This window comes from Pundamilia nyererei, unplaced genomic scaffold (genome assembly GCF_000239375.1).
Source record: "Pundamilia nyererei isolate P.nyererei 1_Seehausen unplaced genomic scaffold, PunNye1.0 scaffold00039, whole genome shotgun sequence".
NCBI classification, from domain to species: domain Eukaryota; kingdom Metazoa; phylum Chordata; class Actinopteri; order Cichliformes; family Cichlidae; genus Pundamilia; species Pundamilia nyererei.
The window spans coordinates 4036506-4052022 of record NW_005187440.1 but is presented as its reverse complement, the minus strand read 5'-3'; the positions used below and the strand labels follow the sequence as shown (position 1 = coordinate 4052022).

Sequence of the window (15517 nt, the reverse complement as noted above, 5' to 3'; positions counted from 1 at the left end):
TGCGCATTCGCTGTCAAAATAAAAGACGTGCACCAGATAAGAAGTTGCAACGCGTGTTTGCGTAGATAAAAGGCACTGTTTTTGTCCGCTAGAGTGAGATTTTCACGGCATATTCTGCACCACATCTCTGTGCGTTCATCATTTGAAGCCAGCTCACCTCCTGCAACCACTTTTCCGAGAATACGTGCTTCTTTTGCGGTTCGGACTCCTTATGACATTTCTTTGGAGGTGGAGGAACACCAAAGTAATTGCTTAAAGGAGCTTATCTGGTGCGCATCTTTTATTTTGACAGCGAATCCGCACCTGCGGACCACTTTTGTGCACCCCTGCAAATAGCTCAATACAGCGGCACACAGAAAGGAATTGGCAGTAATACCAGAGGGGTAAAACACCAGGCACTTGTAGACAGAGCAGTTCCTCAAGACTGCAAGACCAGACTGACCAACATGTGCACTGCCTGGATTGACTACAAGAAAGCATATTACTCAATGCCCCACACATGGATCCTAGAATACCTAACACTATACAAGATCAACAGGACCTTAGGAGACTTTAAAGTTTGTAATATTTGCAGATGACACAAATATATCTTGTTCAGGTGTGGAATTGCCACAGGTTTTGGAGATGATCATACAGTAATTAACGATATTAAAGAAGTGATTTGATATGAATCAGGGCTGCCCAATCCCAGTCCTCGAGAGCTACTATCCTGCAGCTTTTAGATGCATCCCTACTCCAACACAGCTGAATCAAATGGTTTGATTACCTCTTCAGCATGCCATCATGTTTGGCAAAGGCCTGATAATAAGCCATTCATTTGATTCGGGTGTGTGGGAACAAGGATGCATCTAAAAGCTGCAGGACGGTAGCTCTCGAGGACCGGGATTGGGCACCCCTGATATAAATGAATTATCATTGAATCGAGATAAAAACAAATTTATGTTGTTTGGAAACCAAAATAAAAATATCAAAGTAGAAATATGTGTTGACAATGTATATTTAGAAAGAGTAAATGAAATAAAATTTCTTGGTGTGATCATTGACCACAAGGTCTGTTGGAAACCACATATTACTTATGTTCGAGGGAAATTGGCACGGAGCATTGCCGTCCTGGGGAAAGCAAATAATATATAACGTAAGAAATAAATTGCTTCCAAAAGAAATCTGTAAATTGTTTATAGAAAGAGAAGGTGGGTGTAACTTAAGTAAGTAAGTAAAACTTTATTTATATAGCACCTTTCAAGATAAAAATCCCAAAGTGCTTCACAGAAGCTAAAGAGGGAGGGAAATAGAATTTGAAAATACAAAGCGCTAGAACAACTTTAAAAAGTATGTCTATCTCTATAGCAGGAGTTCAATTATGGAACACTCTAACAGAAGAAATGAAAGAAAGTAACAACATAAACTAGTTTAAAATGAAATATAAAAAACTATTTTTAAACAAATATAAGAATGAAGAAAACAGGGTTAACCCAGTGCGGAAATGTTGTTCGTAATAGTGTTTTAGTTTGTTTGTCTCATAATTTGTCAATCTGCAAACGTTACCACTCAGTCCTTATTTATATGAAAGTAACTATACTGTGGTGGGGCTTGTTTATTTGTTTTGTTTATTTGTTTGTTTTGTTTTGTCTTTGCTTTACTTTTACTTCATATGTTGTTTGTTTAATTTAAGGCTAAAAGAAAATTAAATTAAAGGCAAAATTTGAGGGGGTAGGGAATAATAAGTGTAGACTTCTGCCTACTCCTTTTCAAACAAAAGAATGGAATGATATTTTGTAATGAATGTGAAGGCGCATGTTTGAAATAAAAATGGACTGAACTGAACTGAACTGAACTTCATTACGAACTCAATGGGGACATGGCAAACAACTCTAGAAGCCAACTTCAACTGCATAAGCCTTAAACCCCTTGGTGAGCAATGGCTATGGATACCGACTATGGAGTGGAGCAATTGACAGCCACCTCCTCTACATGGATGACATCAAGCTATATGCCAAGAGTGAATGAGACATCGATTCACCAATCCGCACCACTAGGATCTACAGCAGTGACATCGGAATGTCATTCGGATTGGAAAAAGTTGAATAATAACAAAGAGAGCGAAGGTAGTCAGAAAAGAGGGGATCAAACTACCAGAAATGAATTCCTCAGGCAGCAGAAACCCAAGAAAGAAAAAGAGCAAGGAGAAGAATCATCATGGTAGGACAGGCCCCTTCATGGTATGTATGAAGGCAGATTGAGGAAATTGTATCAGTGGCTGGACAAAGTTGGACTGAAAGACAATACAGAGGCCCTAATCATGGCACCACAAGAAATAGGTCTTAGCACGAGCTCAATAGAAGCAGGGTTCTACCACACCAAGCAAGATCCCAGGTGCAGGCTGTGCAAAGATTCCCTGGGATACATGGAACAACATAAACAAGTGGCCAGCATATATACAGAAACATCCGTGCTGACTACGGCCTGGAAGTCCCACGGTCAAAATGGGACATGGTTCCTAGGGTGGTTGAGAATGACCAAGCTAAGTTCCTGTGGGACTTCCAGATACAGACAGACAAACTGGTGATAGCTAACCAGCCAGACATGGTAGTGGTGGACAAGCAGAGGAAGATGGCTGTAGTGATAGATGTAGCTATACTGAGTAATAGCAACATCAGGATGAAGGAACACAAGAAGCTTGAGAAGTAGGGCTGAGAGAAGAGCTCAAGAAGATGTTAAGGGTGAAGGCAATAGCTGTTCCGTTGGTAATCAGAGCACTGAGTGCAGTGCCCTTGAAGCTTGGCAAGTGCCACCAGTAGATCCCAGACATCCAAGATTTCTGTCCAGAAGAGCGCAGTCCAAGGAACAGCAAAGATACAGCTAAAAGAACACTCGCAGGGGCGTGGGGCACCCTAAAGTGATTATACACCAACTGCTCATTTTGAATTTATTTTATCATCCACAGGCAACCCTTTAAATTATTATTACTATTTATATAGATTTTCCATTCATTATAAATAGTGTGTTACTCTTATATAGAGAGTGTAACCACAGCTGGGCTACACAAAGCTTCTCAACAATACTCGGAAATTCGCTTATACCAGGTCCCACAGAGGCATGCTGGGAATTGAAACACACAATAACATTTCAAAGGCAGTGAAGTACTGAATGGGAGTAACAGGCACTGGGGAAATACAAAGGGCAAGTTTCCTTTCTTACTGACTCACTTCCTCTCTCTCGTTCTCTTTTCCAAGGAATGTGCACACACCAAATAGGAAGGACTGCCAGTAATACACCTCACTTCCTTACTATTCAACTGCTATCAGTTACTTAATATGTTATATGTTGCTTTACGATATATATACACTACTGTGCTGTAAACAAAATGCTGTAAACAAAGAGTGCTTTCAGAAAAAGAAATGATTGTTTATTGGCCCCAAATGTATTCTGCAGCAGGATAATGACCCCAAACACACAGCCAAAGTCATTAAGAACTCTCTTCAGCGTAAAGAAGAACAAGAAGTACTGGAAGTGATGCTATGGCCCCCACAGATCCCTAATATCAACATCATCAAGTGCCTTTATGTATTTTTACTTGATAAACAGAAAATACAGCAACTGCTTTATCACACAGAGAGGTCTACACAATAGCAATGGACTCCTTTACTGCCCCCGAAAGGTGGAGGATGGAAAATATCCAGACTTTTGTTGATGGTGGTTCAGGGGTTTATTTCAAGCCAATTTCACATTCTAAAACAACTTAGTGGGTTAGCGGTAAACAACCCCACCTCCTGTGTATGCTTGCTCTACGGAGCTTTTAAATGCCATTGCTACCAACATTTAAAGTCTTCCGATATAGGTGAGGAATTTGAGGAGTTTTTCTTCTGCCTTGGTGAGATCATGAGTTAAAGTTTTATTTTCCCTTTCCTCTTCATTTACTAGTAATGCAACAAGTCATCTGTTCTAGCACTGGCTCTGATATAATTATGTGGAATGTTTTCCAAACACAATGAAAATAGATGAATTTTTATTAATTAATTTTATTAATTAATTGTTTCATGCATACTGTGCATGTTTATATTTGCAGAAGAAGCGATTTCAATGCTTCTTTAATACTGCCGCATTCTCCATCTACAGATTCCATCTGGGATGGAACAATGGGTAAAGTGTTATCATCACCTTCTTCTGTTACTGGATCGTGGATTATTTTCAAGTAGCATTCAAACTGAGCAGCCAGGATCTGCCGTCTCGACTGTCCAAGTAAGTCGGCCAAATCCATGTTAGTAAAATTCTCCTGCCGTGGCATTGTTTTTTCAGTGACTGCCAGGGATTCCATATCCTGACAGTGGGCCACCTGGGCAAGGTAGTCATCAAAAACAAAGAGTATGTTAGAGATACTACAAATCTACGTCCTCTAATTTAATCAAAGCACATTCTGGCTTTGACATAAAGCATTAGACACTTAAATAGCTAATGGGTGAAAGGAGTACTCACCTCTGTGAAGAGTGCCAGTGCAACCAGCAGGGAGAGTGTTAGGGTTTTCCACATTTCTCTAAAAGGAAAAGAAGAACATGAACAATGTAATTATGAAACATCTGTACGTTAAGTCTCCCACCATATGTACATGTGAAGTGGCTTCAGCTGCATCATTCAAGTACGACATAAAACCACCACTAGCATGCATGAAATCAAGCGCTCCGCATAGCGTCACTGTTGCAGGCCGAACCCAAATGCCTCTGTGTGAACGCACAGTTTTTATAAGCACATTCGTGTATGTTTATTCGCTGTTTGTGTATCTTCTCATTTATCAGCAAAGGAAGTTCATGCTCCCGCAGTCATTTCTCTCTACTGTCCACTCAGGGTCACAGAAACAGATGTGTGTTTATTGTTATTTTGGGGCAAAAGAGCAGCGAGTTCCCTTTAGCTTTTCATCTTTAATGAGCCAGCCAGTTACAGAGTCTCTAACAACAAATACACAGTCAGTGCTTTAATTGTGTTGTTCTCGCTCTCTATAGTTAGACTTTGTTTCGGGGATTTGCTCAATGCAAAAATCTACAGCTGCATATTCTGTTTAATTTTTCCTTGAAGCAAAATGTATTGTGAAACGGAGGCATCTACATTTTTTTTTAAAGATTTCAAATGATTAAAGTCAAACACAACTGATAAAATAGCAACATTTTATCAACATGGTTACAAAAACATTTTGCCAGATGTGAAAGGGATATAAACTGAAGAGTGTATGAGAAAAATATCTGAAAAAGCAATAAGAGTTCGCATTATCGTCAATAAATTCTCTGTAGGGGACAGAGTAATGAAAGCATTTTGACAGATGCGAATAAGAGAGATAGAAAAGCAAAAGGGGAAAGAAATGTGTGGAAATGTTGTGAGTCAGTGGTGTTGTTTCTCTAAATATTCAGTTTTATAATTATTTTTGTGTGTGTAAAAGAGCCTGGAGAGAAGAGCTCTCAGAATACAGGCAGACTTGATTTCATCATCCAAAATCTTCTGCGTGACTGGATCATTTTTTCCCCCACTCAATCCAACAGACTCATATAAGATGAAAACGTTTAAGTTTACAACTGAAATATTCTTGTTTGATGCTTTTGTCTCTGTTGCTTATTTACTCATTGTGACAATAGAATATATTAAAAATAGTTTTGTAACTCTCGTGAAAATTTAGTTCTCTTATTTTTAATTGAACATACACTGGTGATGAAAAGAAAGAAACAAACACTGAACGGTGTAGGTGAGGACAGTAAGCAGGCTTGGTAGACAGATTAACAAATAACAGGACCCATCAAATGCTTAGTTATTCAAATAATTAAACATTTAAGAAAACATGCTTAAAATATAAACTTAATGTATATCAATTAAGTAAATTTCATTTGACCAGATTCCATTAAATGTAACATTTTATATTCTACACAAGTAAAATTACCATATAATAAAATGAAGTTAAGTCAGCATTATCGACATCGATATTTTTTTAGTGTACTAAGCATACCTAAAATAAACTAAAATAACAGAGAAAATTAAATGTATGCTGATTTCTTCACAGATTACAGCTTGTTCAAAATGCTTCTATCACTCCAGTTCTTGCTGACTTGCATTGGCTACCCATCAAATATTGTATTGATTTTAAAATCTTGTTGCTAATAAATAATATTGCACCTAGCTATCTCACTGACCTTCTCAGCCTGTACACTCCTAGTCGAGCGTTAAGATCATCAGGTCAGTTACTCTTGGTGCAACCTAGGTCTCGACTGAGGACCAGAAGACGATCGTGCCTTTGTCTCAGCTGCACCTAACCTCTGGAACAGCCTTCCTGCTACTACTATTTGTGCCTCGGACTCTATCCAATCTTTCACATTACGTTTGAAAACTTACCTATTTAATCTGGCATTCCCAACTAGCTAGTGCCCTCATCTCATCTATTTTAATCGTATTATTGTATCTTTGTTTAGCCTCTTAGCTGATATTATATTTGTATGAATTGACCCTCCGAATTGAGGTCTGATACCTACTTTATTTAGCCCACACTTCTGGTCTAATTAGTGCTTCCCATCTGTTAGTGTTAGTGCTAGTGCTTGTTTTGTATTTTGGTAATGCCTTTTATATAAATTTATTTTGATCTATTGTAATATTGTGAAGCACTTTTCAAGCCTTTGGTTTTAAACGTGCTATATAAATAAAGTTGTATTGTATTCTTATAAGTCTGGACACAGACTGGATGTCATGTTGTATTGCGTAAAACAGCTTAAACTACACTTATTATAATTAAAATATCAGTTCGCCAATGTTAAAGGTTAAAGTCAAGTGCTTCTCAAATGCTCATGAGTCAGTTGCAAGCATACAAAAATGACTTGTAACTAGGTCTGAAGTGAAGGCAACACACAGGAAATGTCCCAAGCTCATTACAGCAAAGCTTGCCTGCAAGATTCTTTCCGAACTGCTTGCTTCTGCAGTTTTCCTCCACCAACCCAGAGAAAGTTTTGGTATTGCTGAGTCTGCTAAGATCAAGTGCAACCACGGATTACTTTAGATTGTTTAACCACAGCTTTTTCCCCCAGCTGAGGAGTATTTCAAATCGACTGCAGCACAGGGGGAATTTAATGTGAATATTGATCTTTAAGTAACTTACAGAAGTAAAAAAGTCACTTGTGTTTTTGCATTCTTTATATTAAGAATCATCGACTATTATCTTTACTACTACCATGTGCAAATAGGTTTCTGATTTGGTCTTTTAATGCCATCCTAGCAGCGAAGAACAACATCGTAGCCACAGGCTATTGTAGCCTGCCCTTACTTTTTTTTTCTTCGCATCACAAACTGTGCTGTGACAGTTTTTCCCATGAACTTCAGTTCTGAGTTTCCGTCAGTGACAATGATGACACGCACAAACACACACAAATATTTATAATTATGATTCAATCCATCAAGAACCAAACAATGATTGCCCCTCTTTCTGTTTTGTACACAGTTGCCTCTCGTAATGTATTGTTCCCCATCAGAACATTGTTAACCCAAGGACACGCACCCGCACATATCATAATGCCTTGGCAAGTGCTCGCTATGTGCCATTGTCACCAATAAACACTGCTTGCAATCTATCTGTGAATTGTAGCCAAGTGGTTTGGATTGTCTTTGTTTTGCGGTAACAAACTGAGATGCTATTGCTGATTCGTCACTTCCTTTGTCCCTGTGGTTTTATTGTCTTTTATTTTCTCTCAGGCCGTCACCTCTCAATTTGAACTTAGGTGATCCAGATGCATGCTGATTTGACTGTGCCCAGAGAATTGTGTGTCCTATATTCAGCCAGACACATTAAGACGCACACATACAATAAAGCCAACACCCTTTCCGCTTGATCTCTTTCTTTTTCTCTTACTGCTGCTCTTGAAGACTCTTCCTCTCAAACTATTTTTTGTCCTCTGGTTTTTCTCATCCTACACTGCTTCCTGTCAGCATTTATCTCAGTCATACCGGTTCATCTGGTGAGAACAAAAGCCCGAAAATCACTGACATGTCAGTGAGACTGAAGAATATTGTGACTGCTTTTCTTTTACGGCTATGAAAAAAAGCTGGGAATCACTGCTGACCAGTGTTTGAACTCAGAGATTCAAACAGTGTTTAAAAAAAGAAAAGTCGTACTGAGTGCAGACATAAAAAAACACATCACTTTGACAAAGCATCAGCACATGCAGCTTACAATAACCTGGTTCATGAAGAAAACAATGAGTCTTTATACTGTAGCTCTGAGCACCATTACCACTGTAGCTACAGCAGGCCAGCTGGGACAGTATCACTAATACTGTGTAAAATAACAACAATAACATAAGTTTCCCCCCTAATTTAGTTAACCTTTCCACACCATTATATTAAGAAATTTTACTTTATAACTCACTATTCTGTCAATCTCCAAACAATCTCCAAATTTTGACCATGTTTATTAAAAGTCCCAGCACCGTCTGCAGTACATGTAGCAGAGTAGCATAACAGCTGAGCAGACACTGATGTGGGTCAAGTCCCTGTGCTTTTCTTGTGTTGCATGGCTTACTTGGATAGATATTTATATTGCACTAGTCTACACTTACCCAGCGCTCAAATATTTACACTGTAAAACCAAAAGATCCACACACATACACGGAGCAGTTTCTATGCCCTTTTGGTGCATTTTGTCCAGCACACGCGCACTCATTGCCACTACATGGTGGTTCAGTAACTTGCCCTGATTAGTAGACCTAAGACACGGCTTTGGTTTTAATCAGCTGTGCTGTGATTTACCACCATATTTATACTTGAATGATCAGTTTTCCACAGATGAGGTTTTTTTCTTATAAAAAATAATTTAAAGTCTGTTAAGGTATTCTTGTGGTTCCTTGACTTTCCAAAATTAAAGCCTTCATCTGTCAGGCTCCTCACCTGTGGAATCAACCCTCAGTTTGACTTCAGGAAGCAGACATCCTCTCTACTTTTCTGCTCATACACTACTTATCCTTTTCTTTTCTCTTTCCTCTCAAACCCAACAGATCGTGGTAAAAGACTCCCGCCTCTCTGACCTTGATTGTGCTTGAGGTTTCTTCCTGTTAAAAGGGAGCTTTTAATTTCCACCGTCACCTACTGTTTTCTCACAGGTTATCATTTCCCCATTGATACTGTACATCTTTACCCTACATTATAAATTGCCTTAAGGTGTTGTTGTTGTGAGTTGGGGCTAAACAAATTAACCTGAATTAAACTAAATACTTTAAAGATTAGGTTTCAAAGTTTCTTTTTTATCGGGCAGATCCCTCCTCAGATTAGGTCATCTACCCAACTACCAATCTTGAATTCCCAACTTTAAACATTCTTCTTTTCATTTCCCAGCTTCAGGCCAGCTTCTGTTTTATTTTCCCCACTGTGTCTCTTTTTCTTTTACTATCTTCATTTTTAGTATTTATGAAAGTTGCTATGAATTTATTTTTATTATTATTTTTTTATCCTTCATTTGTATTGTTTTCTTTTTTGATTGATTGATTGGTTTTGATTTTACTGTTGTGCAGCATTTTGGTCAATGTCTGTTGTTTAAATGTGCTGTAGAAATAAACTAACTTGACTTGACTTTTTGATAAAGCTTACTGTTACTGTGGATCACGTGATCCACTAGCTGCTCACATTACAGTCCTCCATGAGGCTGATCCTGATCTTGGAAAAACTTCCTTCCAGGCTGATGATCCTGGAATAATGACCTTTTAACTGGAAGTGTCTTCCTGCTAAAAAGGAAGGCTTGCTCCACATAGTGCTTGCTCATAAGGGATTATTTGAATGTTGGGGTCTTCTCTCCAATGTCATATCTCAATAAAACTGAATTTAATTGGAATTAGATTGACATGTATATGATTATTGAACTAGTGACAAAAGCACTAAAAGCACTATTTTAAAATTTTAATTTTAAAATAAAAATAAAAACATTAGCAAAATTACATAACAGCAACTAAACTTCAGTATAGGTCAGGCTTTTTCCAATAGCTCAGTGCATTCCTTTAATAGAGTTCTTTCTTTCTTTCTTTCTTTCTTTCTTTCTTTCTTTCTTTCTTTCTTTCTTTCTTTCTTTCTTTCTTTCTTTCTTTCTTTCTTTCTTTCCCTAGTGAGATGTTTAGATGGTCTGACAGCGGTCACTGTCAAACTGGTATGCATTGCTTGCTGGTCTGGTAACAGCTGTAAAAACAAATCAAGGCCACCAGTTCACCACATGTAGCAGCCTCACACTAGCAATAATGCAGGAGTAACAGCAGAGAGTCATCACCTATTGGAAGTGCTAATAACAGAAAATACTAACATGAGTCCAAACACGTGTCAGATGCTGTAGCCTTTCTTGGCAACCACAGAACTCAAGGTGATGTTTTCAGTGGATGGCGAGGTTTCACTCACAGACCTCGCAACATATGCACAGCAGTTTGAAGTAATTAGGCTAAACTGCTACTTCACAAGTGATTTTGGCAAATGAATTCTGACTACATTAAGATAAACTGTCAGACTCTAAAAGAAGGAGCGACCTAACAATAAAACCTAACACGTTTTATGGAATAGAAAATGAAGAAACATACCAGGATCCTGATGTCCTGAGGTCATAAAATGCTTTAAAAAAAAGGATCAGTCATCTGTGGTATTGTGAGAAGCCTTTATTGCGAAAGACTTTTTCTCTCCTTAAACAGAAGTGTTTCTCATTATTTTTGTTAAACCAAAGTGACTCTAATAAATCGTCCCTTTCCCTCTTTCTGGAAGGCAGAACATAAATATGTCTACATCTGAAAAAGTACAAACTGTACCTCTTGATAGTTCATGAGAAACAGAAACATGGGAGTCTGACTGGAGTGGCCCGTATTAAGCAAAAAGTCAGAGAAAAATATTGATAATGTAGAGATAGCTTAACAATAACAACAACCATGCTATGTTTCTTTGGCCTGTGTTCCACCCTTTCATTTCCTTCCAGTGTTTGAATATCACCACACTGTAATGTTTTTGCACAAAATACACAAGAAGAACAATCCTGCCCACAAGAAAACCACCACCCTGTAGCTTTAACACTTCTTGTAATGAGGAGCTTTGAAATAGTTGCTGTTCTTCAGATACAGCAGGCATCAAAACCACATCAACATACTGAAGATTGTGGCCCACATAAAGGACCCCTTGAGCTCTCCTGCATTATCCAGGGCCCAGGGGAGAAAAAGCTTGACCTTGGCGCTTCTAAAACCAATAAAATTGTTGTAGATTTCCATTTTTGAAGGAATGGATTACACCTTAAATCGGTGAGGTCATCTTTGCAAAAAAAGCCAAGAGTGCCTACATTTTCTGGGGGTGAAAAATGTAAAAATATACAGTCATCGAAAGAATTCTGCAGGTCTTTTGTAAGAGCATCAGTGATAGCTTGATTTGTAGCTATGACGAACATTGGCACAATCCGCTTCCGAAGAACATTTGGATCAGGAATACAATAATCGTACTAGATCGGGAATCACGAAACACTTACAGGAACAAACTACAGTTAAATGGGTTAAATGAATCAGGACACAACACACTATCTACAGGATCAGTACACAATTTCTCCAGCTGCACATAACCATAGCAAATTTCCCATCAACCTCCTGGTACTTGGACTGGTACTTATACGTTAGAAAGGACTATATCCAGTCCATTTACTAATACTAGTCCATTTACGATTTATCCTTTGCCTTTTGGACACACACTGTTTTATATTTATCTTGAACTATGTCTATCCAGCTAATATTATTATATTTCATTTAGTTATTTCATTTACATGACCATTTTAATTTGAACAGTATATTTAGTTTTATAGTCTCACAGTTCTTAAACCTGGCTCCTATTTTATCTTTCAGTGTGAACGGACGCTCTTTTCCAAAAATGAGACGAATAAAGTCAATTCCATCTGAATCGAGCTATTTACTGACAAGCTCCCTAAACGCCTACTTTTTCTCAAACTGCCTTTTCCTTTAAATCAGTTGTGACGTCCTATAGTTTCCACAATGCCAGTTTGACAGCATCCAAAGAGTGGTCATTTCCATCATGAAGTTACATGTGCAACATGTGTAGGCAGGAGAAGCAGTGGTGATGTTATCAGCAGAAGATACAAGAAGACTTCCAATTAGGGGGGAACTACGAGAGACACAGCATGTCTCATAACATCACTGCATTCTGGTCTTTTGAGGTAACTGTTTCTGAGAAATAGTGTTTCTGTAGTGTGGTCAGTATGTCCTGTATAGCACTGTTTTCCCTGTTTTACTGTGTTTGCTAAAATCCCCTATTGTAGAGTAAAAGTTTAGATCTTCCCCAGTCCTTACTGAATAGATTTAATTCATTATTGAATCTAGTTCTTCATGATCAGTGATATTGTAGCAAAATATATTCAATTCAGTTCAGTTTTATTTATATACAGGGAGTGCAGAATTATTAGGCAAATGAGTATTTTGTCCACATCATCCTCTTCATGCATGTTGTCTTACTCCAAGCTGTATAGGCTCGAAAGCCTACTACCAATTAAGCATATTAGGTGATGTGCATCTCTGTAATGAGAAGGGGTGTGGTCTAATGACATCAACACCCTATATCAGGTGTGCATAATTATTAGGCAACGTCCTTTCCTTTGGCAAAATGGGTCAAAAGAAGGACTTGACAGGCTCAGAAAAGTCAAAAATAGTGAGATATCTTGCAGAGGGATGCAGCAGTCTCAAAATTGCAAAGCTTCTGAAGCGTGATCATCGAACAATCAAGCGTTTCATTCAAAATAGTCAACAGGGTCGCAAGAAGCGTGTGGAAAAACCAAGGCGCAAAATAACTGCCCATGAACTGAGAAAAGTCAAGCGTGCAGCTGCCAAGATGCCACTTGCCACCAGTTTGGCCATATTTCAGATCTGCAACATCACTGGAGTGCCCAAAAGCACAAGGTGTGCAATACTCAGAGACATGGCCAAGGTAAGAAAGGCTGAAAGACGACCACCACTGAACAAGACACACAAGCTGAAACGTCAAGACTGGGCCAAGAAATATCTCAAGACTGATTTTTCTAAGGTTTTATGGACTGATGAAATGAGAGTGAGTGAGTGAAAACAGTACACCTCTCTGAACAGTGTCTGGGAGGCTGTGGTTGCTGCTGCACGCAACGTTGATGGTGAACAGATCAAAACACTGACAGAATCCATGGATGGCAGGCTTTTGAGTGTCCTTGCAAAGAAAGGTGGCTATATTGGTCGCTGATTTGTTTTTGTTTTGTTTTTGAATGTCAGAAATGTATATTTGTGAATGTGGAGATGTTATATTGGTTTCACTGGTAAAAAATAAATAATTGAAATGGGTATATATTTGTTTTTTGTTGAGTTGCCTAATAATTATGCACAGTAATAGTCACCTGCACACACAGATATCCCCCTAAATTAGCTAAAACTAAAAACAAACTAAAAGCTACTTCCAGAAACATTCAGCTTTGATATTAATGAGTTTTTTGGGTTCATTGAGAACATGGTTGTTGTTCAATAATAAAATTATTCCTCAAAAATACAACTTGCCTAATAATTCTGCACTCCCTGTAGTGCCAAAACACAACGCCAGTCACCTCTACCCACATAGCAAGCAGGTCTGGCCTGCATCTGGTATCAAGCCGGCACTGCTGGTTGACTTCTGGCATGATAAGACGTATGTCATCCAGATATGGGCCAGGTTTGGCAATGATGCCACTGTTTATGCGATGGCATGCCACATCTGGCCCGATTGTGGTTTGGTGTATGTGGCCCAGGCCCATAGAAAATAGGTCTTCCCTGGATCCGGCATCAAGCTGGCACTTCTGACTGACTGGTGTCATGGCAGGGTGTATGTCAACCAGATGTGGGCCAGGTCTGGCAATGATGGCACTATTTATCTTCCTATTTTCCTATTTTAGTCAGAAGACCTAAATGCCATGTTGCAATACTATACTGCTATGGTAGCCAACGTTTCAAATGCAGATTTGACAAGTTTGTGAGTGTACACTATATCCCAAACCTAGTGACAGTTTACTCTCTGCACCAGTGGGTGGCTGTAGCTCAGGAGGTAGAGCAGGCCACCTACTGATCGGAAGGTTAGTGGTTTGATCCCTGGCTCCTCTAGTCTGCAAGTCTGTGTATGAATATAGTTAGAAAGCACTCAGTCTAGAGAAAGTGGGAGAATGTGGAATGTTGTATAGAGTACTTTGAGTAATCTGGGAGAGTAGAAGAGCGCTATATATGAATCAGTCCATTCACTGTCTGAACAGTTTTGTCATGTTACTTTTGCACTATTATGTTCCAGCACATGTTGTTATTACATGGCTTGATTAAGGTACACATTAGGCTGACATCTGGGCCAGCACAGGGCCAGCAGTGTGTTTGCAACTGGCCCTTGGCTGCACACAACTTACACATGGCCCACATACCGCAAAGAATGACGGCCCTTTGGTGGCCCAAATCAGGTTTACCAGAGGTAATCCACACATGGGCCAGCAAAGGACCACCAGTGTGTCTGCAACTGGTCTTGCAGACACACTGCAAGACCAGTTGCAGTGTGGTCTGCAACTGGTTTGCCCAGATCTGGCAAACCAGATCTGGCCACCAAAGGGCTGTTATTCTTTGTGGTATGTGGGCCATGTATAAGAACATTGTGTGGGCCAGATCGGGGCCATACCAATTTTGATATGTGGGTAGGTGATGTACAAGTCATACAGTCTCAAATAATATGTAATAGAGACATGACTGGTATTATCACTTGAACTAACAAACATGTTATCCAGTGGCTGTAGATAGCAACTACAACTTTTTAGCCAGGGTTTAAAAAAAAAAAAAATCCAGTTAATTTATATAAATCATTTCACAGTGAGGAAGGTCGTTAACAAAAGACATAGCTTTTAAATGTCTGACAAGACTCGGCTCCCCAGCAAATTCAGTCTGTTTAAAGAACTCCAAACTTTCATCACTGGATCTGCAGGTAACTCTTGTTAAAGTTCATGTGTTTGAAACCAGGAGAAGACTGCATTTGTGTGTTTGTGCATTTATTATTATAACACTCTTCTTTCTGGGTTACCAAAAAAAGGTTTTAGAGGTTTACAGATTTACAGATGGTACAAAACGCAGCTGCTTGGATTTTAGCCAAAAATTGTGAAATTTGAGCACATTATCCCAGTACTGAAATGTCTTCACTGGTTGCCTTGTCAGGTTCGAGCAGATTTTAAGGTCCTGTTGCTCACCTACAAGGCTTTAACCATTTCACGCATAGTGGCCACTACAGTGGACAGCTATCGTTGTGGACAGCTGTTTTCTTGTATTTGTGTCAGTGTTGATATACTTGCACATAAACCACTACACTGGACACTGATGTGTCAAATTCATAAGTCAAAACGTATGTTGTGCACCTAAGTGGACATGTAACCAACGCTTTGAAAAGTACATATTTTAAAAAATGAAGTTCAAAAATATTTTTTTCATGCCTAAAGATGAATAAAAGTACTTAATAAAAAAATCCTGATTGAGGTTGTCAT

General features: G+C 38.8%; 1 protein-coding gene across 1 annotated transcript in view; it reads right to left on the bottom strand.

Moving 5' to 3' along the window:
• Positions 1-15517, bottom strand: part of calcrl2 (calcitonin receptor-like 2) — a 42609-nt gene that overhangs the window by 11835 nt on the left and 15257 nt on the right. The window contains exons 2-3 of the mRNA XM_005730845.1: positions 4474-4531; positions 4159-4333 (exon numbers count right to left, since the gene is read on the bottom strand). Of these exons, the coding sequence (XP_005730902.1) occupies positions 4159-4333; positions 4474-4531 (233 nt within the window). The remainder of the gene's footprint in view (positions 1-4158; positions 4334-4473; positions 4532-15517) is intronic.